Raw genomic sequence first — 23,541 nt, forward strand, 5'->3', positions numbered from 1 at the left:
TGCAATAAAGTTTATGCAAATAAGTTTTCAGTATGAAAATTAATCAGGAAAGTAATGGACTTTTGTAAATATTAATCAAATTGTGAACATATAAAAAAAACTGACAGGAATATAAATTTATATATATATATATATATATAGAGAGAGAGAGAGAGATTACAGGTTAATTCCTATTTCCATTTAGAATAAAATCGGTTGATTGTTTACCAAATAAAGTTTTAAAACATCAAATTATTTGTTATTAAAGCAATAGGATATTAACTCCTAGAAAAAGGCTTTAGGTATATTAATTTTTGAACACTCTCATATAAATATCATTTAAATACACTCATATTAAAAATCAACTCCTTACTTATAAAGAGTAAACAAGGAGAACCACAATTTTAGTATGGAATATTTATCTAGTATTGATAACAGTTTAGATTGCAATTAACACAAATTTAACATTAAATCTTATTTTAAGGTAGAGGGTAGTTTTTTTGTTTTTTTAATTTTTTATTTCATGAGGTCAATACTTTAAGAATTATTTTGTAAGATTCAAATAGCGAATCATTCTTTGCTTCTGACCAGCCAATTTTCATTTGTAAGTGTACCGTGTTATTGGCAATATAACATTATTAACTACAATTTATTTCAGAAGTTACTTAGTTTTGCCCAGGTTACTGCTAATATGAAAAATTTTTAAATAATCACCTAAAAATAAAAATTTTCAAAATGGATAATTTATTTTAAATTGAAGAATATGGTAGCAGTTGTCTACTTTAATTTTAAAATGTACAAATGAATAAAAATTAAAAACTAAAATGACTCTACGGCATCCAAGGTACAACTAGTTTGTAATATAGTGGAACCTATTTGTTATTTGATAATTATTATGAATGATTTATTAAAGGAAAGTATATCATCTCTCCGATTTATTACCAATCCTCCATATAAATTATAGAAGCATCATTACAATAAAATCTTCTAAATTATTTGTTTTGAAAAGATTTTCTTTTCCTTTGGTGGTGAAAAAATCCCAAATTGTAATTGATAAACATTAGAGCAAATGTCAAAGAGGGAATCTATAATTTCATTTGAAAATAAATTAAATTCTTAAATATCTTAGTTCATACACAGGGAGGTGCTTCAGTATGGTTAAATACAGACACATATTTCCAACTTGGATTAAAAAAAAAAAAAAAAAAAAAAAAAAAACTAATGCACTTTTAGCTATTAAGCACCATACTGACTGACCTATCAACTAACACTATGTCATTATATATATATACACACACACACACACACACACACACACACACACACACACACACACAGCATATCTGATTAAAATGACAGATTGCTATTGTCAGTTAAGTTGTCCTTACAATTTATTTTTGCTTTTGTTCAAATTAAAAAAATATATTTTTAGGTGATTATCCAATAAAAGAAAATGAAAAGACTAAACTAACAAAAACAATGTCATTTTTAATCAAACATGCCTGAATGAATAAATGCTGCCTAAATAAAAATTCAAACATATATATATTATATACACACATAAAAAATAGGATATACAAGCAAAAACAAAAAACAAATGCAACAGCAAGCAAAGAAAGAAACAAAATAGTTAAAAAAGTAAACTATGGCAAAAGCAAGAGAAAATACTATGAAAAGAAAAATTTGTTAAGAAAAATGAAAATAGAAAATAAAGAATTGTGTCTATAAAACAGCAGAAAGAGATCTGTTTCTTTTTTTTTTCTTTCTTTTTCTTTTGTATTTTGTTGGCAGGGTTTGTAGAAATTGGCAGTAGAAAGATTGATTAGAAGGTTAGTTACTGACTGGAGTAGTAAGTACCATGCATCTCTCTGCGCTGCTGCTGTTGTTGGCCATGGTAGTTGACGGATGTGCGCTTGGATGGAAGGGGCATCACAGGCACTTTCTTATTCTGCATCGCTAAAGCTTGCATCACTGCTTCTGTACGGATCTCTGAACACAAAAACAAAAAAATTAATTATAAAGATTTTATTAAATTGTAAGGAAAAATACATTTTTAAATAAATATAAAAAAAAAAAACATACATTCAACATCATATTGGTAAAAGAAAAATATTGAAAGAAAAAATACAAACTTATGACAAAAATCTTAATTTTTTTTTAATGGAATTTTCATATTTACTACATTGAGGGAAAAGTGTGTGCAGAGTTAAAATAATTTGGTAAGAAGATCATCATTTGGTGGAACTTTGAAGGAATCTTGCGCTTTAAACTTATGCTAAAGCCCCCCCCCCCTACATGAATGTTGAACTTTACTTCAGGCAACTTGTTTATCTCTAAGACAAGCTAGTTGAAAAGTCTCCAAATCTTGTTGAGTAAAAAAGTGCTTTATTTCAACAAGAGAGCACAACGTTGCATACTGCCAGAAAGATCAGCAACAAGATGGAATAATCGTACTGACCTGGCACAACTCTAGAGTATTTGCATTTGCATTATTATTTCACAACAAAATATTGTTTCAATCAATGATACTGTATGTCTTGTTAAAGTTAACTTCAAAGCTTTTATGATTTCAATATAAAACTAAATAGATGTTAAAAATTGTTGCTTAGAACCATTTTTTTTTTCTATTAAAAAGAATTTGTGTGAATATTATTAGCGTTAACATAAATTTAACATTAACATTTATATATATTTTTAGTTGCTACTCAAGTTTGATATGCAAGCATGTGGAAATTTTGGGTACAAATGGTTAATATTTCCACAGAAAATTAAACAGCAATCCATAAAAAGAAGCATATTACACTGAATTAAAAGTCAATAAAAAAAGTTAATTAATGAAAAATTCTAAAAAATGTGCAAAATTAAAAACTTAAGGAATCTAAAGAAGAAATTGAAACCCAGAAAATCTTGTATAATTTGTTCCTAATGACTATGGATCAAATGTAATGCAAATCTGAAATAACTGAACTCTTAAATGGGAAGTTGCGCCTACATTATGCCTCGTAAAACCCTTTTTAAAAATGCAAAAAAAAAAAAAATAAAATAAAAAAAGTGAAATTTGGAGAATATTTATTAATTGATGCCTCATATCTTTTGGTATTTAAAAAAAAAAGACAAAAAGAAACAGCAGTATCTCAATTTTCATGAAAGGTTTCACCCCCATTTTAACATCTTTTGTTAAAACTAAATTAAACCAAACATAGGCCAAATTTGCATTGTTACACAAAGTCGTGCTTTAAAACAGATAATTTATTAATTTCAAAGTGAATTCTGTACACACAAATATATAACCATACACACATAACTAACTTTATATAAATAGAAATATTGTTAGTTAAATCCTACTTTTTTTTAAAAAATGAACTAGGCCATTTAAGAACAAATATTAGCCTATTAATAGCAAAAAGAAAAAAGTTAATATTGTTTTCAAAGTAGAAATAAACTGTAAACTTCCTGTGTATTACTTTTATTAGCATAACTCTCCTCTCATGACTAAATTAGTCAGCAACCTCACTATAAATATCTTTTCTAGTCATATTTAATAATATTGAAAAACTTTGTCCAGAGCATTTAAAATCTTTTAATAATCAAGTGTGAACTCCTTATGAAGAGGCATATAGATGTTTAGTGGTTAGGTGCAAAAAGGTTTACAAAGGGAATTAGTAAGTTAACTATTAACTCTAATATTTTGTTTACAGTAATTGACCAATAAAAGAAATAAATTAGACTCTTGAGAATCAGTGTTAAATCTGGGAATAGGATTTATAATCCATTCTGTGGTCCTTAGTCTTATGTTGTAAATGAACAACTTAATAGATAAATCTGTGTTTGTTTCATTTTTTTTATTTTCAAGAAAAAATTAAATGAATCGTTTTGGAATCGGAAATTAGCTAAAATTTTTCTGATTCTTATACCCCCCCCCCCAAATTCCAATTTTTCTAATTCCTGATTCTGATTAATTGTCCCAACACTAATATATATCTATATAAGTGACCTAGTGTATCTAAGAAACGGTCTCCTCTACCAAACTCCTGGCAATTTTAGGTCTATAAATTTGAAACAATATATATAGGGGATTTGGACCTGTGAAACAAATTCGATTTATTTTTTAGCTGGTAAAAATAACTTCTGGGATTAAAATTGAAAAAAAAAATTGGAACTTGGTAGGCATAAGTTGACTTAATGTGCTCTTCTATACATGCACAAATATACATTTATAGGTTAAACAATGTTATTTTTTACAACTGTTTATATGTGTATGGATGTGGCTCAGAGGGTAACAAATAAGGCTGGAGAGCTATATATTTTGGTTTCAATTTTAACTGATAGCATTTAAGTCATATTTTTATTTTTTACTTTTAAAATCACTACTCCATATCAGATACAACACAATAATCAATAGAGAACTGATTATAATACAAAATCTGCATAAATTAAAATATCATTCAAGTGTATTTTACAACCAGACCACACCTGCTGGGCAGCCTGATATATATATATATATATATATGTATGTGTGTGTGTGTGTGTGTGTGTGTGCATAACAGTCTCTACCAACTACTGTCAATTTTTGGTCCACAAACTTGAAACTTGATACATGGAGGATTCAGACCTGTGGGACAAATTCCATCAGGTTTTTAGCCAGTAAAAAGAGCTGCTATGAGGTCAAAATTGAAAAATTGGAACTTAGGAGGCCTTATTTGGCTGTTAAAGGGTCAAAGTTCAACGATTTGACCCTTGAGGACTCTACCAAACTCCTCCACCAATTTTAAGTCTATACACTTGAAATTTTAGATATAAGTTCCTTGAACATAGATCTAACTTAATAACTTGATTTGAGCCCCAAACAATAAATGTTCAGGTGTCATAATAGGGGTCAAAGTTTAAAAAATTGACCACTTTTTTTTTTTTGCTCAACATACACCTTCAAACACCCGGGCAACGCCGGGCTAAAATGCTTATATATATATATATATATATATATATATATATATATATATATATATATATATATATATATATATATATAGTCATCCACATACAGTACTGTTTCGCTGTTTCACAGCTCATCAGTGCGGCTAGACAGGCAACTACCTATATATATATATATAGTTTGGATAAATAAAAAAAAAAACTTTCGCATTTATCCATTTAGATGTGTATATGTGTATGCACTCAAACGGATGTATTTATATATGCTTTCTTCCTCTACGCATCGGTAAATTCACATTTATACGTTAAAATCAGTTAATTTTTTATTAAACTTTTGATAACCATCTGTTATTAGCTTAGATTATAATGAATAATATTGGAGTGCTAAATGATTTTGTTTCGATTCTAGGTAATGGCACCTAAGTCATATTTGTTTATTTTTAACTTTTGAAATTACTATTATGCTCCAAAGCATTACCTATGCCTTCTTTAAAGGGGTTTGTTTTTGTGTGTATGTTTTTTTTTTGTTTTTTTTTTTCCTGCCATTTATGGAGATGTCCTCACTAGAAAATGCAGACAGGGCTGATCATGACAAAATATACCTCTTCAGAATGCCTCCTTTTTGAGTGTCTAGGATTCCCCAATATGAACTGATCTCATGTCTAACTTTGCCGGAGAGAGAGAGTAAACTTTTTAAAAAAAATTTATTTTTTAAATTGAAATTTTTACTTATTATTTTCTGCTAATGTGGATAGATACTAGAGTCACAACGAAAACAGACTTAGTAAAAATAAATAAAAAAGCAGATGAAGTATACTATACTAAAATGAAGGCAACTTGAATGTATGTTTAAAGATGATTTACAAAAACAAAATACAAAGGAAAATGTGAATAAAGGTGCAGTTTTTGAAAAGACAAGCTCTCTTGATTTATCAGCTTACTCTCTACAAAAGGACAGTAAGTGTCAACAGAACAAGACTTTGAAGAATGAATGAAGGGGGGATTGGGGAAAGGAGATAACTGACCAACAATCAACTTCTATCTCAACAGCTCAGAAACTTAACACTGACCTCCCTCACACTCATAACCACAAACGGGTGTGGCTTCAAATCCAAGAGAAACGGATAAGAATGTAAAAACTGTAATTCAAGGATGTCCTTTCAAGGCAACATCCAGTTATATATAAAAATGTAGATAATGGAAATAAAATCTGGAAGATACTTACAAAACATTATTTATTGGAAACTAATTTTCAAGAAGCTTTTAATAAAATAAACCTAATCTCAAATCATTTTTATTTAAATTGAATAGTAACAATTTTATGAATCGGACAAGAATATATTGCTGTTTCATCATAGGGATAAATTCCTTAAGTAGTTTCATTTTAAATGAAAAAATGCTAAATGACAAACATGGAGCATATTTAAATACATCCGTTTGAGTGCATACACACATACACATCTAAATGGATAAATGCAAAAGTTTTTTTGTTTTTTTTTCATTTATCCAAACTATATATATATATATATATATATATATATATATATATATATATATATATATATAAAAGCATTTCAGCCCGGCGTTGCCCGGGTGTTTGAAGGTGTATGTTGAGCAAAAAAAAAAAAGTGGTCAATTTTTAAAAATTTGACCCCTATTATGACACCTGAACATTTATTGTTTGGGGCTCAAATCAAGTTATTAAGTTAGATCCATGTTCAAGGAACTTATATCTAAAATTTCAAGTGTGTAGACTTAAAATTGGTGGAGGAGTTTAGTAGAGTTCTCAAGGGTCAAATCGTTGAACTTTGACCCCTTAACAGCCAAATTTCTGGCCGAAAACGGATCACAAAGATTTTCCCAAATCTCAGTACACAGTATATCAAATTTCGAGTCTGTGGACTAAAAATTGACAGAGTTATTGCATAGGGAAATGTGCACACACACACACACTTCACTTTTATAGATACTAGCATGGGTGCTCGGCATTGCCTAGGTGTTTGGAGGTGTGTGTTGAGCAAAAAATAAATAAATAATAAATAAATAAAGTGGTAGTAGGAAGGCAGGCTCGACCGCAGAGGTCAAATTTTTTAAAACTCTGACCCCTATTATGATCCCTTAACATTTATTGTTTTGGGCTCAAATCAAGTTATTAAGTTAGATCCATGTCCAAGGAACCTATATCTAAAATTTCAAGTGTGTAGACCCAAAATTGGCGGAGGAATTTGGTAGAGTTCTCAAAGGTCAAATCGTTGGACTTTGACCCCTTAACAGCCAAATTTCTGGCTGAAAACGGATTAAAGATTTTCCCAAATCTCCATACCCTCTTTATCAAATTTCGAGTCTGTAGACTCGAAAATTGACAGAGATATTGTGTAGGGAAATGTACAGACAGACAGACAGACACCTTCACAGATATATAGATATATCAAAATGCTAACCATGGGCTTAATTCAATAATGCAATAAAATAGTTTTAAATACATTATAAATACAGTGAAAAACATCCAAAACAATCATGACTATACTTCATTTGCATATTTATTTCATAAACAGTTTCTAATAAATATATTGTACGATTCATTCATAATTTGACTTCTGTTTTGTTTTATATAAATATCAGTAGTAATATTAATTTAAGTGATCTAATGAAAAAGTTTTAAATTCAAAATAGTAATTTCTATTTGATTCAAACAACTTCTAGTTAAATTTATCCACAATGACATTTGCACACACTTAGATTACTTTGAAAGAGTTTCTTAAAACAACTGCACAGAACATAGCAAAGAAAGGTTATCTTTTTATAATAGATTCAGTTATTTTTAAAACTAATTTTGTTTTTGATGATAAGCATTATATTTGCCATGGAAAAAAGTCCCTTCTTCCTTTCGTCTTTTAAAATTGCAAAAAAAAAAAAAAAAAACAACAAAAAAAACTCCTCTTTTTCTAATAGTCATTAAGTTAAAACTTTTTGCTGTCTTTAAAGAATATAAAGGTGAAAAATACAAATTAACCCTTTCAAAATACACAGTAATATTTAACCTTTTTATTTGATTGATCGACATTCCATTTTTTTTTGTTTATTTATTAATCTCATTATGCAAAGATTTTAATAGGGAATTCATTTTCATTTTTATGCTTACACAAAATCAATTCTTAACTTCGAATAAAGGCCAGACAAAATAACTTTTTGTTGTTTTTACCTAATTAATAAAATGCAACCATGATCATACACAGTAAATTTCCTCAACGTTGGAAAACATCACAATGATCTTTTTGTTGTTTTCTCTAAATTACTTAAATGTGAAAATTGTATCTTTGTTTTTCTGTAAAGAAGACTACAGCTTGATTAATTGCTGTCCAGGTAGCAGTTATTTTTGTGAGTAAATATTATAAGTTGAATGACTGCAAATATAGAAGACACTTTAAAATTGAAATTGTGAAATTACACACTTTAAACCAAGTAGTATAGTAGTTTAGAGACATTTTCATGAAGTAAATTATGTTAACTACGAGTCATTTCAATTTCACATACTTTATGTTCTTTCACCGACTTCTCATCATCTCTTTCCAGGAAGAACTGCAACTGATGTCTAAGAGATCAACTTGTAACACGTTGATTCTCTCCAACTATTGTCTCACTACATTCTATATTCTTACCATTGCTCATACTAAGAATTGGATCTTCAGCTTCAAATCAATTCTGAAGCTACAATCTTCTGGAGGTTAACGATTTAATCCTTGGTATGGCAGATACTAAAAATACAATTATGAATTACTTAAGACTAGACCTTTTACCTGTTAAAAATGGGCAAAAGTTGTAGTCCGTTGAATACTTTTTGTGTCAAATTAATGGTTGAACATGGTTAAATTTGTGCTCATTTTTGCATTCAATACTAATTTGTATTAATTCTTAGCTGTGCATCAAATGGATACCATAATATTTAGCTCACTTCACCTTTTTATAACAAAGGTTCATACAAAATTTCATTCAAAATGTCGAATGGTCTAAGGATGTGATTTGGAAGATCATTAATATAGATCAAGAAGAGAGTTGGACCCAGGATGAACTCCTGAGGGACTCCAGCATTAACACTATGAGTTTCTGATTTCTGCCCATCAACCACTACTCTTATGAACCTATCAGAGAGAAATGATTTTATAATTGAAAAGACATTTCCAGCTATACCATAGCTGGAGATCTTGTGAAATAGACCTTTATGCCATACCCTATCAAAGGCCTTTGATATGTCAAGAGCAATTGCCCTAGAAATGAACCCTCCATCGAGAGCTTTGCTAATCCTATAAGCACATCTGTTGTAGATCTAGCAGAACGAAGACCATATTGCATGTCACTAAGAAGGTTATTTTTGCTGAAGTGGTTGACTACTTCTCTATCTAACACAGATTCAAGTATTCATGATGCACAGGAGACTTGTTGGTCTGTACTGAGAGGGAGATGACCGATCACCTCAATTCTTAAATACAGGTCATACCAATGAGATTTTCCAGGGTCTCGGGAAGCTTTGTAAGTATGGGAGCTAGTTCTGGTTGAAGCCTTTTGAGCACTATAATTGAAATGCTGTCGGGGCCAGTTGCTTTACTGGAATCAAGGTTTTTGATTAGCTTGGCAACATCGCACACAGATATTTGTATGTCGCATAGCATGTTTTCGGATACAGGAGGAAATATGTGGGAGTTGGCGGCCTTGGTCACAGAGTAAAATTAGCTGCAAAGTTCTTGGCAAAGAGTTTGGCTTTGTCTCATGCTGACGAGATTACCTCAGGCTAATTGATGATAGTTGGGGTAGAGCACACGCTTTTGTTCAGGATTCTGTTTGCTATTTGCCAAAACTGGTGAGAACCAAGCTGCTGCTCAGCCACTTTGGACATGACGGACTGAGCATACAACTCTCTCGCATTCTTCATTACCCTTTTACAGTGGTTGCTGGCAGTGCTGAAGGCGGTTTTAGTTTCAGTACATCTGTTATGTTGGAAGCAATAGAAAAGGTGATTTCTTGGCACAATGGAAGCAGCACATTCCTTTCTGTATTTGTTTTTGATATGAAATATTTATTAGCTTTACAAAATCTGAGATATAAAGGAAAAAAGAGAAAAGATGGAAGAAAAATGTGGGGCAATGTTTGAAGTTGGCATGATGTCTACAGTGGTACCGGAAGATGAGTAGAGAGAAAGAAGCAATAGCTGAACCTATATATTTATTTTTACTGTACATATTTTTTTAAAGAAAATAACTTAAAAAAAAAAAATGACAATATCATAAAGAAATAAAATATACTTTAAACATTTTATGATAACGTCTTCCTTTGTTTCTGCGGAAGTATTTTGATAAGAGAAAATAAAACTCCTATCATATTAATTTTATTATATTGTTCTGCTTTCCATTCATAAAAAATTAGATGACAATGTTTTTTTTTTACATAAGCACAATTAAAAAAAAATCATCAACTCTTGTAATGTTCATTCATTTAATTTTAAAAACAATTGTCAAGATACTTTTTTGGCCAATATGGTCAAAAACAAATATTTGGTATGTGACTTGTATTTTTCTAATCAAAGTATTTTAAGAGAAAACTAATATAAAGTAACAAGATGACCCCAAAGATTACAGTGAATTTTCTAATTCTATTTTTCTTTCTTTTCGTTGTTTTAAATATGTTGCCTTGTGATTTGCTAAATCCTTATAATTAAGCAGAAGCTGTGAAAAGCTTAACTGTCACAAGGGTAAAAAATAGGCCATTAATTCACTAATCATTTGAATGTTGACTTGGCCAACAGCAAATAAAGAAAAAGCCTTCAGTCACTTTGTGAAATTCTAACCTTAGTTTTTTATTTATTTTTATTTTTTAAGGGCGAATACAATTTTTATTTATTCTTTTTCTTTTTGGCGTGGGGAGGGGGGGGTAATTGGGATCCAATAAGAATGCAATTATGAATTTCCAGAAGAGAAAGAGAGGAAATAAATCTACATGAGAGATTATCTGTCACTCAGACTCAGTATTAGGTGGAAATCATACAGTGGGGAAGAGATTATCATATATATTCTTATTTTTCATTGACAACTGTAACAAAAAATTGTTAGAATAATTTTGGACTCCTAACCCTGAAATAATCAAGTGATGTCAAAGATCAAGGTGCCAATATATCAGTTAACTTCAACAGACAAACAAATTCCTTAAATTACACTGCTTTGGTATTCTGGTTTATTTTCGTAAGTTTAACATTAATTCCAGGGAAATTTAAAAAAATGCCATTTGGCACTGCTTAAAAACAACTGACTATTGCATAAAGCCATAATATTTAAGGGTTAGAAATAAATAAATAAAACTAAGACCCCCCCCCAAAAAAAAATAAAAACAAAACAAAAAAAAACACCAAGTTAAAATTAATTGGATTGTACATGTTAATAGTGAAAAAAAAATCATGTTGAAATTTTAATATTGGCGATATAAACATTAATCAGGAAACAAAGGGAAATAGCTTCATAATATGCCACAAGAGATGATCCTTTCCCACTTACATATTTTTCTAAAAAATGGAAGGCAGGGTATATTATTTGTATTTTTCTTACACACCCAAAAATATTTTTCCAAAATGGGAAAATTTTAAAAATATGATTTTATTTACATTTTAATTACTTTAAGAGTTATTTTCCTTGTGGCATATTATAAATAGTTATTTTTCTTTGCATACTGCATGATCTATTTATAATAAGCATATCAGAATTCCAAACAGAGATGATGTTTTTCAGCATTTTGTGTGTATGATTGAACTTATAATTTACTGTTTAAAATATAAAAAATAAATATAATGGCTCTACATTAAGTTGTTTTGAAATAATAGATTAAAGTTAATATTAACTCTTATGAGAGTGGACCTTGTGTTAACTTTCAGCTGCCTTGTAACTCTTGCTTCTCTCATTATGTTCTTTAGTCATATTTGTTGAGCAATATTTCTGACAAACGGGGAGAATTGCTGTTTTCTGGGTCGGAATCTATCCATATAATACTTATCATTGATTAGTTTTTCATCTTGATGTAATATTTTTTAAGCTCCTTATATCAAGTGGCTTCGATGTTTCGTCTGGAACAATTTCCATTTAAAAATAAGAAACAAAAATTATACGCTTTTCATTACCTTATATTGTTATAATAAGACATATATTAATTTTAACAATCCTGAATGCAATGCAATAAACAGCAAAATCTATTTGTTTTATTAGTTAATTTTATTCATTTTTTTTTTTTTTTTTTTGGTAATTTTTCTAAAACATTTTCTCGCAACACAGTCTGTGTATTTTGCAACTTTCCAAGTAAAACCAAATTTGTTGTTTATTAAAAAAAAAAACTAAGTGAAAGTTCCTTCCCCAAATTCTACTTTGGGGGTCAACCGCCAGCTATGTGGTGTATTTAATATGAAAATCCTCTTGCTGACCTGTAAATGTGGTCTTAACCTTTTTGAAGGCCATAGATATCTAAGGCTGTAGATGCCATTAAAAAAAACAACTCTGAATTACAAGCTATAATGAATGCTGATAATACTCTGTAACAAAGAATATTAAAAAAAAAAAAAAAAATGGTGAGAAATAACACTGCTCATTATGTTTGGTTAGAAGCATACAGATACAAAATCTCCTTTTGATCATCTTCATTATAGCTGAAAATACACAAAACTAAGTGATATTAACATATCGATGAGCCGTTTAATGCATATAGCTAACAAGTATATCTTTTAATACATATAGCTAGCAAGTATATCTTTTAATACATATAGCTAGCAAGTATATCTGGCGTTGTGTATGTCCATTAAAAAATAAATAATGTTTCTGAATTTTTTAGATGAGGAGTGATAATTCATATTACTCTGACTACTCTTCTCATTTTTAGTGTTATTTTCACATTTTGGCAGATGTAATCTCCGACCTTCTTCAAGTGTATCTTGTCGAACTTGAGAATCCTTTTGTTGAATGCAAGAATCTGCATGGAATTTTAAACATTATTTAATCAATAGGGTCAGTCATAGCTGGGTATAGGTCCTAAGTAATGCGCAATTGTATTCTGAGAATCTCCTGCATTGAGAATTGAACCTTCAATCTCCAGAAGCATATCACTTACAAGTGAATTTTACTAAGTACTTTATCCACTACGCCATGAGTCCTGATCTAGAACAGAAAAGATGAAGTATAGCATCAAGCAAACCCAAAATCCTCATTACACTTAAATTTCTATCATGTATGAGGAAGAGTGTGGGTTGCAATGAGTGGGGATTATTCACAGCATACAACTTTTATTACATCTTACTCAAACAGGAATTTCATTTACTTCTTAAGAGAAGGGGAGGGGGATATAAATTCATATCCAGCTCGGAAAGCTGCTGACCAATTGCTCTTTCAAACTACCTATCACCTACTGGAGTCAGATTTTATAATATGCTTGTTTTACCCACCCAGAATTGTCCGGTAGTATTTTTACTTGAATTTTGTTTTCTTTTTTTTAATTATGCAGTTTTTCTCTCTCCAAATATTTTTGTTCTAAACAAAGGGGAAGTAATTTTGTATTGATAAATACAGATGCACCTCACCCCAAAGACAGTCTATATGAAAAATGATTCAGACCATCAAAAAATACTTTGAAGAATCAAATATTGATTTTGTAGCAAGAAAGTTATTGATAACACGAAAAGAAAAAAAAAATCTAGAAGACTAACTTTACTTTATATATTAGATTTTTCTTCATATATTAGATTAACCTTTTTTATTCTTTGTAGACTATTCTTTCAGAATTTTTACACATACAAGATTCCAGAATTCCCTAATTTTTCAGATTATTCCAAATCATTCCCCAATTAAAAAGAATAAAAATTTAATGACAACATAAGCTGATCAAAACATCAAACTCTACCAAAGTGTTGATAAAATAATGTCCATCTTAATTTCATACAGGTATAATACTATTTAAAAAAAAAATACAGAAGTTCAAAGCTTTTTAAGTCATTTATATTTCATTAAATTTCTAGTAAATTTATCATCTAAAACTGACGGTTATGCCCATGTGATGAAAATAACTTGTATATTTTTTTAAATTTTTATAGTTGCATTTTTAACTGGCAGAGGGGTGCAAAAAAATTAATTACTTTCACAAAAAGAGCAATCATTTACCCTGATAACAAGTGAATTCCCTGATTTACCCTGCAGGGAATTTGCTTTCATTTCCTCCTGATTTTTCCTGCTGCATACAAACCCTGCTGCCTGAACATATGTCATGATAACCTTGGCCAATCAGAAAGCAGCCTGTTTTTTAAACAAAAGGACGAGATCAGAAATGCTGTCCAATTTGGAAATATTTCTGTTTTAATAAAGAGGTCCTTTCTGTTAGAGGGGACAAGGGTAATGACCGATATAAGGAAAGTGAATCTTAAAACAGAGTCAGTTAATACACCTAACCTATACGGTCCAAATGGGGCTGTGGATGAGAAAATGATACTTAAATCTCCCAGGAAAGCAAAACGAGTGCTTGAATTAATAAATTAATGTGTTAAATATGCTGTCGTTTGGAGTCTTCAGAGCTATGAAGAAAACAATGTCTGCCATGACTAGTGGTGTTCCCTGGAACCTGGAGACTCTTTTCGATAACTAACGCATGTCACTTTGCATTATTGCCATTTACCATTGATTTCCCATTAGCAAAGACCACTAGTCTTCTCTGGAATTTGAATTGCACTAAGCCTCTCCAAAGTTTCAGTACTCTGCATTCTTCTTATGAAGATTTGGTTATTTTAGTGTCCTTAAATCCTCACAATAGTACTGTGTGGTACAAGCCGAGGCTGATGTCATCATTCCGCATGTGTGTATGACTAATTTTTTTTTTCAGAGGTGGGAGGGGGGGGCTCCAGTTCAATATTGGATTTTTCTTGGGTTAATGTGTTGTGCGCAAAAGTTTAAAAGTTTTGTAAATGTATAAATGCAAACAAAAAAGAGGCAGATCTGAATCACCCCCCCCCTCTAACAAAAGTAAAATTTCAAAAAAGCTTTCCTTTCACGGACGGTACCTCTAGGCTGAATTAACTTGCTTTTTTTCTACTTATAAACAACTACTTGCCGGCAACAATTTTAAATGTGATATTCATTCAAAACAGACCTGAATACCCATAAAAAAAAATCAACTTTTTAATTGTAAGTCTTCATTTGATAAAAATATTAAAACTATTTAGACCAAAATTTGGATTATTAAAAAAAAAATTGTAACTAACACACTCTTCATAAAAAATCAATCTTAGTTATGAATAAATAATATAATTTGTTATTTATTTATTTAATAAAAAATATCAATCCAAAGATTAATTAAAGTTGCATAAAAATATAAACACCGCATTCTTGGTTGCAAAAATCCACTTGAGCATTCAAAGGTGAAGGTTAAACCTGTCTCAACCAAAATCTGTCCTTTTCTATGTGAACCTGGCTAGGGTCCTTATTCCCTACTTGTCCGGATCTTCTGACCTATGAATTTCAACTCAGTTTAGCCTTTTTTGGGAGATTATTTTAAATAATGTTTTAAAAAAGGCTAAATTTGTGAAATTTGGCCTAAAAACGTAGTGGTTCTAAAATGGGTGATTGATTTACTAGAACATTGCATTAGAAATTGAAACCTTCTACAAATATTTAAATATTGACGTATTTTTTTTTTCATTTTGTTTTTATAATCAATAATAATCCACTGAAAAAAATTGGAAAAAAAAAAAGATGAATATAAAAAAAATAGAGGGACCGTAGGCAAGCTCCTTCAGGTCCGCCCAAAATTGGAATGAGCAATTTAGACAAAGTTTAATAGCATATTTACATCTTTATTTTAATCTTTGCAAGGTAACTTAAAAATTGTGCAAAACTTAATATTAACTTGCAGAATGCCCACACACACTGAAAGTGCAAACCATTTAATGGATCTTGATAAAAATTAAAATAAGAATGCTAGCTTTAATAGCATATATATCTTGATTTTAATCTTTGTAATGGAGACATAAACATGGTACAAAACTGTTCTTTTGATGAAATTATTTATTAGTAATTAGTAAAATATCAGTCATAAGATGCTATTCTTTACAGTCTATAACATAAAACGATGTGTAGGATTTTATTTCTTAATAATAATGGTCACTACACGTTCAAGATTTTAGAATTATCTTATGTAAAAAAAAAAAATCTGATTGCAAAAATAAATTTTCATTTTTGAGTGATAAAATAAAAATATTCAGTTAAACGTCCATGACCTGTGTCAAACAGCTTTTAAAAATTGACTTCTAAACCAACCTTTCTCTTGCCTGGATGTGGCAGCAGGACTTGGCGCTGGCCCACAAGTCCAAAGTAACCAAGGCTTGGCTTCAGAAAGAATGCTACGACTTTGTACCCTTTTCTCACTGGCCTCCCCCGACCTGAACCTGCTGAACTACTTCGTTTGGTCATACGTCGAGAACATCACCAACATGACCTCCCACAACACCAAAGCCAGCCTGATCACTGCCATCCGCTGAGTATTCACCAAGCTCCTGCCGGAGGTTGTGAAAAACGCATGCTCCTAGTTCCGGATCTGTATTAAGGTAGTAATTGAGGCTGAAGGCGGTTACATTGAATAGACGTCAGTTTTACTACATAATCAAGTTACCCGAATTGATTTTTTCAACAAAAGTTTTAAAATAAAGCTGTAGAGTTGTTTTCTTTAGGGGGGAAATTTTATTGTTTCACCTTGTATTTAGCCATCTTTCTCTTAAATCTTATCACTACCTCCCATGTTTTCCTTAGTTTTTCATTGCCGACTGAACCTACTACCTCAACTGTTCTTCATCTATTAACCTAAGCATTCTCATCAATTTCTTTAAATGTGATAAAATTAATGAAGTCTCCTGTTCGTTGCACATCTTATACTGTCCAGATTTAATCTTCCTCGCAGGGAAACAAGTAAATAGGAACAATCAAGATCATAATAGCCATTTAAATAATGCAAATACTATAAAAATGGAACAAAAGTTTAATTACAGTTAAAATGATTCTTTTATATGCAGCATAATCACATTGAAACACAAGTTCTTGTTAGATCACCAAAGTTAACTGATAGGGCACCTGGCCAATACCAGATGGGTGACCATTTCAGAATGCTAGGTACTGTATGTAATTTTCCCAGGACTGGGATATACATGCGGCTGGGGAACGCTGGAGAATTTCATATTCCATGTAAACTTCATAGCACGCCCAGGGTTAATAACACAATGGGTATTATTTTTTATTTATTTTTTTTTTAAATGATTCTTCAGAGTCTAAAATGGTACAGGTGTAAGTGTAAAATGAGAAAGAGTAAATATCCACCAAGGCATGTTGATCAAAGTGTAGTATCTGTTCTTCAGATGCTGCATTTCAATTTCTTGTTCTCTGTCAGTGGAGGAGAAATCCTTCACGACTGAAACAATTTTTATTTTTGTTCCTTTTCTCCACGTTAAAAAAACGACCCTGGTGTCTAACTCTGCCCCATGGGGAGGCATTGTAAATAGGAACAACATGACAAATAAGCATTACTCATAAAGTAATACTATTAAATTTCATAGTATTCAATTTGCAGAGGAAGTTTTTAAATTACCAAAAGAAAATCAATAAATAATAGAATTTCATACAGACGGCTAATGTTATAAATTCTCTTCATATTTTTGACAACCATTAATTGTTGTGTATGTGCACATGCAATCAACACCAGCCATTTTAAAATTCAATAACCTAATTGCTACACTTGTAAAATATTAAAGATATATACCCCCTCCTGAAACCTGTTTTTAGCTAAAAATTATATTTAAATCAAGTAAAGCCGAGAATTATATTTAGATTATATCTTATGATTTGATGTCAATTTGTCTAATGAAATCTAGGTCAGCGCAGATGTCACAGTTTCTTAAAGTTATTTATGTTTTGATTACTTTCTTGATTTTATTGTTAATTTCAATAAGTAATGCTCCATATTATTTACGCTGTTGATTTAATCTTTATTTTAATATACAATTGAATTAATATATATCTTTCATGTACCGAAATAAGATTTTATATATTTTTAGTATTCAACAGTGCTCAATACATACGTAGAACTAGGTAGTAAGTTATTAAAATATATATGGCAATTAAACTACACAGAATTTTACACATTTCACCCTCGTGAGGATTTGTCAGGATATATATGTATCGTAAATATGCACAAGAGGGTTGCATGTTTAATGAGTTGCATATGTGCAATATGCAATGCATGTAAATAACAAGTTTGCTATGGGAGAGCTATTTAACTAAGGAAAGAGAAATTACACAAAAAATTGGCCATACATCTAGTCTAAAGTTTTGAACTCCTCCCCCATTCAGCTTTTCCTCGGAAAAGTTAATCTCTTTAAATCAGAGGTGGGATATGCTCAGAGCAAAGTACTTAACACAAATTATGTCCAGATAGATACAGGACCCCGCCCCAGGTAGTAGTTTCTTTTTTTATATCAAATAAATTGGCAGCAGATAAATTTTTTTCAGTGGATAATTGGGTGGTCTTCAACAAAGGGCCAGAATATCAATATATATATATTCCAGCAAATGGCCAGGAGATGGAAGTTAGTTCACCCCCTGGGCATCTGACAGTCAGTTAGGAGTCTGTGTCCCTTTTAGAAAGAGATTGAACCAGAAAGATAAATCCAAAGTCAAGCTGTCCAAGAAAATAAGTTATTAGAGTAGTAAATCTTCCAATATCTAGAAACCTTTATAGTAAAGGTGTGGGATTTTGTTGACGGGGTACAAATGCATTAAGTTCATTAAAGCACATTCTGTGAGAGTAATTGTAAAATAAATATGAGGGATACAGCTCTGTAGCAATGCGCCAGAGACTAGAACTTGGAACATAGTTCTGGACCTATTAGGTTAAAAATTATTTTTTTGCAGCTTGCCTAAGAGGGAGAGGCTTGTAGTTGATGCACCAGCCAAGATGTGGTAACATTACTCCATGCATACACGAATGGTGGCTTTATAGGAATGTCAGTTAATGGCAGACATGAGAAGTTTTCTAGCCTGATAGAAGGAGCTAACCTTATTTGCAACAGACTTAGAAGCATCTACCTAATTCATATTGCCCGAGAATGCCAAACTAAGAAGTCTGAACATTGGACACTTACGGAAAGTGCTATTGACCATGACAATATTAAAATAAGGGTGGAGCAAAACACTAAATAATGGTATTTCGAAGAACACAAATATAGTATAGTTTATTAAAAGGAAATAAAAGGATATGATAATGAAAATATAATTATGAAATATTTCTTCAATCATTCAAGAATATTATTTTATACTAAACTTTAAAAACGGGCAAAAGTTATAGCCTGTTGAGTTAGAATGGGTGCTTTATGCCAACTTGATAATTGAATATGTTTAAATTTGTACTATTTTTGCATTAATTAATCCCTAACTATGCATCGCATGGATACTAAAATACTTAGTTCACTGCACCTTATCATAACAAAGGTCCTTACAAAATTTCAGCCAAATCAAGTAGTTTCCAAGAAAAAGTGGAACAGAAGGACAGAACAAAGAGAAATATGAATTAAAAAAAACAACAACAATCTTATGCTTATTTTAATCTAATATATAAAAGGCTGTATGACTGACTATCTGACTGTCTGTCCGTCTGACTGTCTCCATTTTTTCAAACTGTATCTCTTCCGATACTCAAAGTCGCAGAGCAGTGCTAGGGGCCTCAAATGATTGGATTTTTTAAAGACCGTTCTTGTATAGGTCTTTAGCCGGTTAAAATAGTTTTTAAGGAATCAAAAAAGGGATCAAAATTGAAGAAATCATTATACATTTTGTACATTCATCTTAGTTTATATTTAATTTTTAATCAGTTCATATCCATGTCACGTTGGTACAATGGTTACGTCACTAGCTTTGTTTTGCTTTCGATCCTAGCTGATGGCAACCAAATACTTTTTTTTTACTTTTGAAATCACGACCCTATAATAATATATACAAAATCTGGACAAATTAAAATATCATATTTAAGCATATCTTACAACCGAGCAAAGCCCCTCCGCCCCGCTAGTTTGAAATACATTCTTAAGCTAACAGTTAAACATTATTTAATATTAGTAGAATATATTCTCAAATGTGATACCAAATAGTTAGTAGCCTAGAACACTTATATACTATCAAATGTAAAGAGATTGCAAGGCCAAAAAGCTGTATCAATAATTAAAATACTCAGCTGAAATATTATAATAAAAACAATAAAATAACAAAAGTGTAGTAGCACCAACATCGGTTGGTAGTGCAGGACTGACTCAAGTGTGTGGGAGGATGGACAGACAGAGGAAGGTGCGATCATCCAGATCTGTACTGGAAGGGCACAGGGAGTACTAGAATCCCGAGGATCATACTGTGACTCAAATTCCAGAGAAAGCCATTATCAGCAAGGATTAAGTGTAATAGTAGACAAAATAATCCAAATATAAAAATTATCTTTACTTTAGTAGCATGCAATTTATTAGCCAACCGTTGTTTTTGAAAAAGCTTTTAGCAACTTGAACGTACAATGAAAAGTATCGGAATCTCTAGGAAGTCAAACTACTCAGCACTTAGAATTAAGCAGTATTGAATCTCAAGTTTAATACCCATCTCAAATTTTAAGTTTAACACTCATGTGCATGTGTATGAGTGGAGGGTTGGGGGTAAAGAATGTGTTGAAACCTGATTTGCTTTTAAGACTTCTTGAAGAAATTTGAAACAAAAATAAAATGAACAGAATTGTATTATTTTTTGAAGAGAACAATATCCATTTTCTATTGTTTTTAACAAATCACAAATATGCTACAAGAGTAAATAATAAATGCTATATGACCAAAATTAAAATTAATAGCTTTTCAAAAGTGGTAAATTCAAGTAGATTAAATTGCATATCTCTTTCATTACATATATATATATATATATTATGCTTTTCAATAAATATTAACAATTTTTATGCCTATAGACACTCGTGTTCATGCTTATGCAATCATCAGTGTAGAAAGTAATAATTACTGTTGGTCGAGAGATTCTAACCCACCACAAAGCTATCTTTGGTGTCATAAGCTAGCATTTTTCCTCCAGGCTATTGGCAACTAATATAAATGGAAGAAAATCAAGTACATATGAATGCCATTTCAGTAGGTGTTCATAAAAGTGGATATATTTTATATTCATTTAAGCTGAACTGAACTTCTTTTCCAACTGGATTATTTCTTGCTCTGAAATTAGTTCTGCATTTGGATAATTTTTTTCACTCTACAATGCACTTGCACGTTCCACTGACTTTTAAATTCTGGCTATTTTTTTTTTTTTTTTTTTTTTTTAAATTTCCTTCGCTTGTCTGATTTACTCAAGTGAGTCTTCATGCATGCTTTTATTCCCAATTTGCTTTTTTGTTTTTTTTTCCTATTTCCTCCATGTTTACACATGTTTAAAACTAACATGGACACATTTGTTTAACAATTTATGACTAACCATCATAAATTGCTGTTTCATTTAATGTCTTAGCTCTGCTATAATAATAATTTGCAAATTTCTTTCTCTTTCCTCTGATGAAACGAATAGCAAGAACAGCATTCTTTGAAACTCCACAGAATAAGGATTTTAGAAAATTGTTTTTTGGCGTATTCTGTTGAACAATAAATTTAATAGTAAATTTTAATTTACAGTTTCAATTTCTTCTCTTTCTCTTACACACACACACACATATACACACACACACACACACACACACACACTGGGGGGGGGGCTTTGCCTAGTTGTAAAGTACACTTAAATATGATATTTTAATTTGTTCAGATTTTGTATATATTATTATAGATTCGCGATTTCAAAAGTAAAAAAAAAGTATTTGAGTGCCATCAACTAAAATCAAAACCGTAAGCAAAACTAGTATTCAAAGCTAATGATTTTACCAATGTACCAACGTGACACGCTTATGAACTGATTCAAAATAAACTAAGATGAATGTACAAATAAATGTATAATGATTTTTTTCAATTTTGACCTCTTTTTGAATCTTTAAAAACTATTTTAACTGGCTAAAGACCCGTAAAAGAACAGCCCATAAAAAATCCAATCATTTGAGGCCCCTAGCGCTGCTCTGTGACTTTTAGTTTCAGAAGAGATAGAATTTGAAAATATGGAGACAGACATAATGTCTTTTATATATAAGATAATAAAAAAAATTTCAGTTGAATTCTCAAAGTTTGTCATCGATAGCTTCCATTCAACAAAATCAATATTTCATTCTGAACAGCCATTTTCTTTTCTTTACAATTCATTTATGTTGAGAACTACAAAATTTAATTCACTTAAGACTTTTCCAAAAAATACTCTACTTAAGAAGGAATAGTTTTCAGGTAGATACCATTCTTATTATCGGCAGCAAAATCAGTTGCTGATATTAAATGTTAATAAATTCTTTAATTCATTACTATTAAATAACAGTTAAATATTATATTATTATTTATATAGAAAAGATGAAAATAAATTATTAATCTTTAGTAATTTTAAAACTGTTGTGGCCACATCACATAATATTATACATAGTTGTTAGTGCAAAACAGTATCTATCATTTCTTCTCTATAAGACTGTTTAGATACTTCTGATATAGCCGTCCACGATTATTTCTACTCTTTGTTAGTTTTCTGAATTTCAACTAATAATTATAGATTTGCTGTCAGAATAAGTAAAAACTAGGTTTTATTTGTATAGATTTAAAAAGTAACCAATGCTATTAGCAATATATTTTTGTATTTCTATATATATATTTCATTTTCTTTCGACCACCATTGTAGCTTTTTAGAGCAGTTAAAATGTATTTTTTCTATGGGGATGAAATTTTGTACAGATGTCTTTTTTTTTGTGTGGTGGGGAGTTATAATGAAAAGTTAGCAAGAAAAAGCAGTAAGTTCTTACCTTAACACTAATCCTAGGTTCGAGTGGTAAACTTCTTATAAATATTTTAATAACTAACCCTAAGTCCGAGTGGTAAGCACTCATAAAAAAGGCATATAATTTATCTTTCATAAAAAAATGATAAACTACCCTAAAATGCTAAATGGTTGGGAGTAGAGTCATTTTACCATAAATTCATTCAAGTTCTCAAAAAAAAAGAAAAAAAAAAAAAAAAAAAAAAATCAATTCTAAGTTTTTCATACATAATCGTCTAAAAAGTAAAATCTACTTTTTAGTAAAGAGTGTTAATCTACAATGTCTTGTTTCATTAAAAAAAAAATCGATTGATACTTTTTTAATTTCATTTTTGCTTTAAATTTGTTAAATTTTATTAAGATTAGCTTTTTTATGTAAAAATGTTCAGTTTATTTTGAAGAATTAAAGAAGAAAAACATGGCTATTAGCAAGATAAAAGCTGTGTATGCGTGTGTATATATATATATATATATATGTATGTGAAGGAGGAGAGGAGATTATTCCTTAGCAAAACAAGTCTTCTATCTCCCCCTCTCTGCATAGTGAATCATTTGAAATTTTGTATCGAAAGAAAGCAAATCAATTCAAGAGGAAGAAAAAAATAAAATGTATAGATAG

The 23,541-nt window shown here is 30.4% G+C and overlaps 1 protein-coding gene across 50 annotated transcripts in view; it reads right to left on the reverse strand.

Annotated features, from left to right (window-relative positions):
• LOC145285972 (disco-interacting protein 2 homolog C-like) overlaps positions 1 to 23,541 on the reverse strand; it is a 421,962-nt gene that overhangs the window by 183,788 nt on the left and 214,633 nt on the right. For 28 of the 50 annotated variants that reach the window (XM_080134525.1, XM_080134524.1, XM_080134539.1 and 25 more), the window contains one exon: positions 1,837 to 1,968. In XM_080134525.1, coding sequence (XP_079990651.1) covers positions 1,837 to 1,968 — 132 coding nt within the window. Of the gene's footprint in view, positions 1 to 1,821; positions 1,969 to 23,541 lie in introns of all 50 variants that reach the window. The other 22 variants (XM_080134543.1, XM_080134534.1, XM_080134527.1 and 19 more) reach the window with 1 other exon arrangement.

Source organism: Euprymna scolopes, chromosome 10 (assembly GCF_053919585.1).
Source record: "Euprymna scolopes isolate OS-2025 chromosome 10, ASM5391958v1, whole genome shotgun sequence".
Lineage (NCBI taxonomy): Eukaryota > Metazoa > Mollusca > Cephalopoda > Sepiida > Sepiolidae > Euprymna > Euprymna scolopes.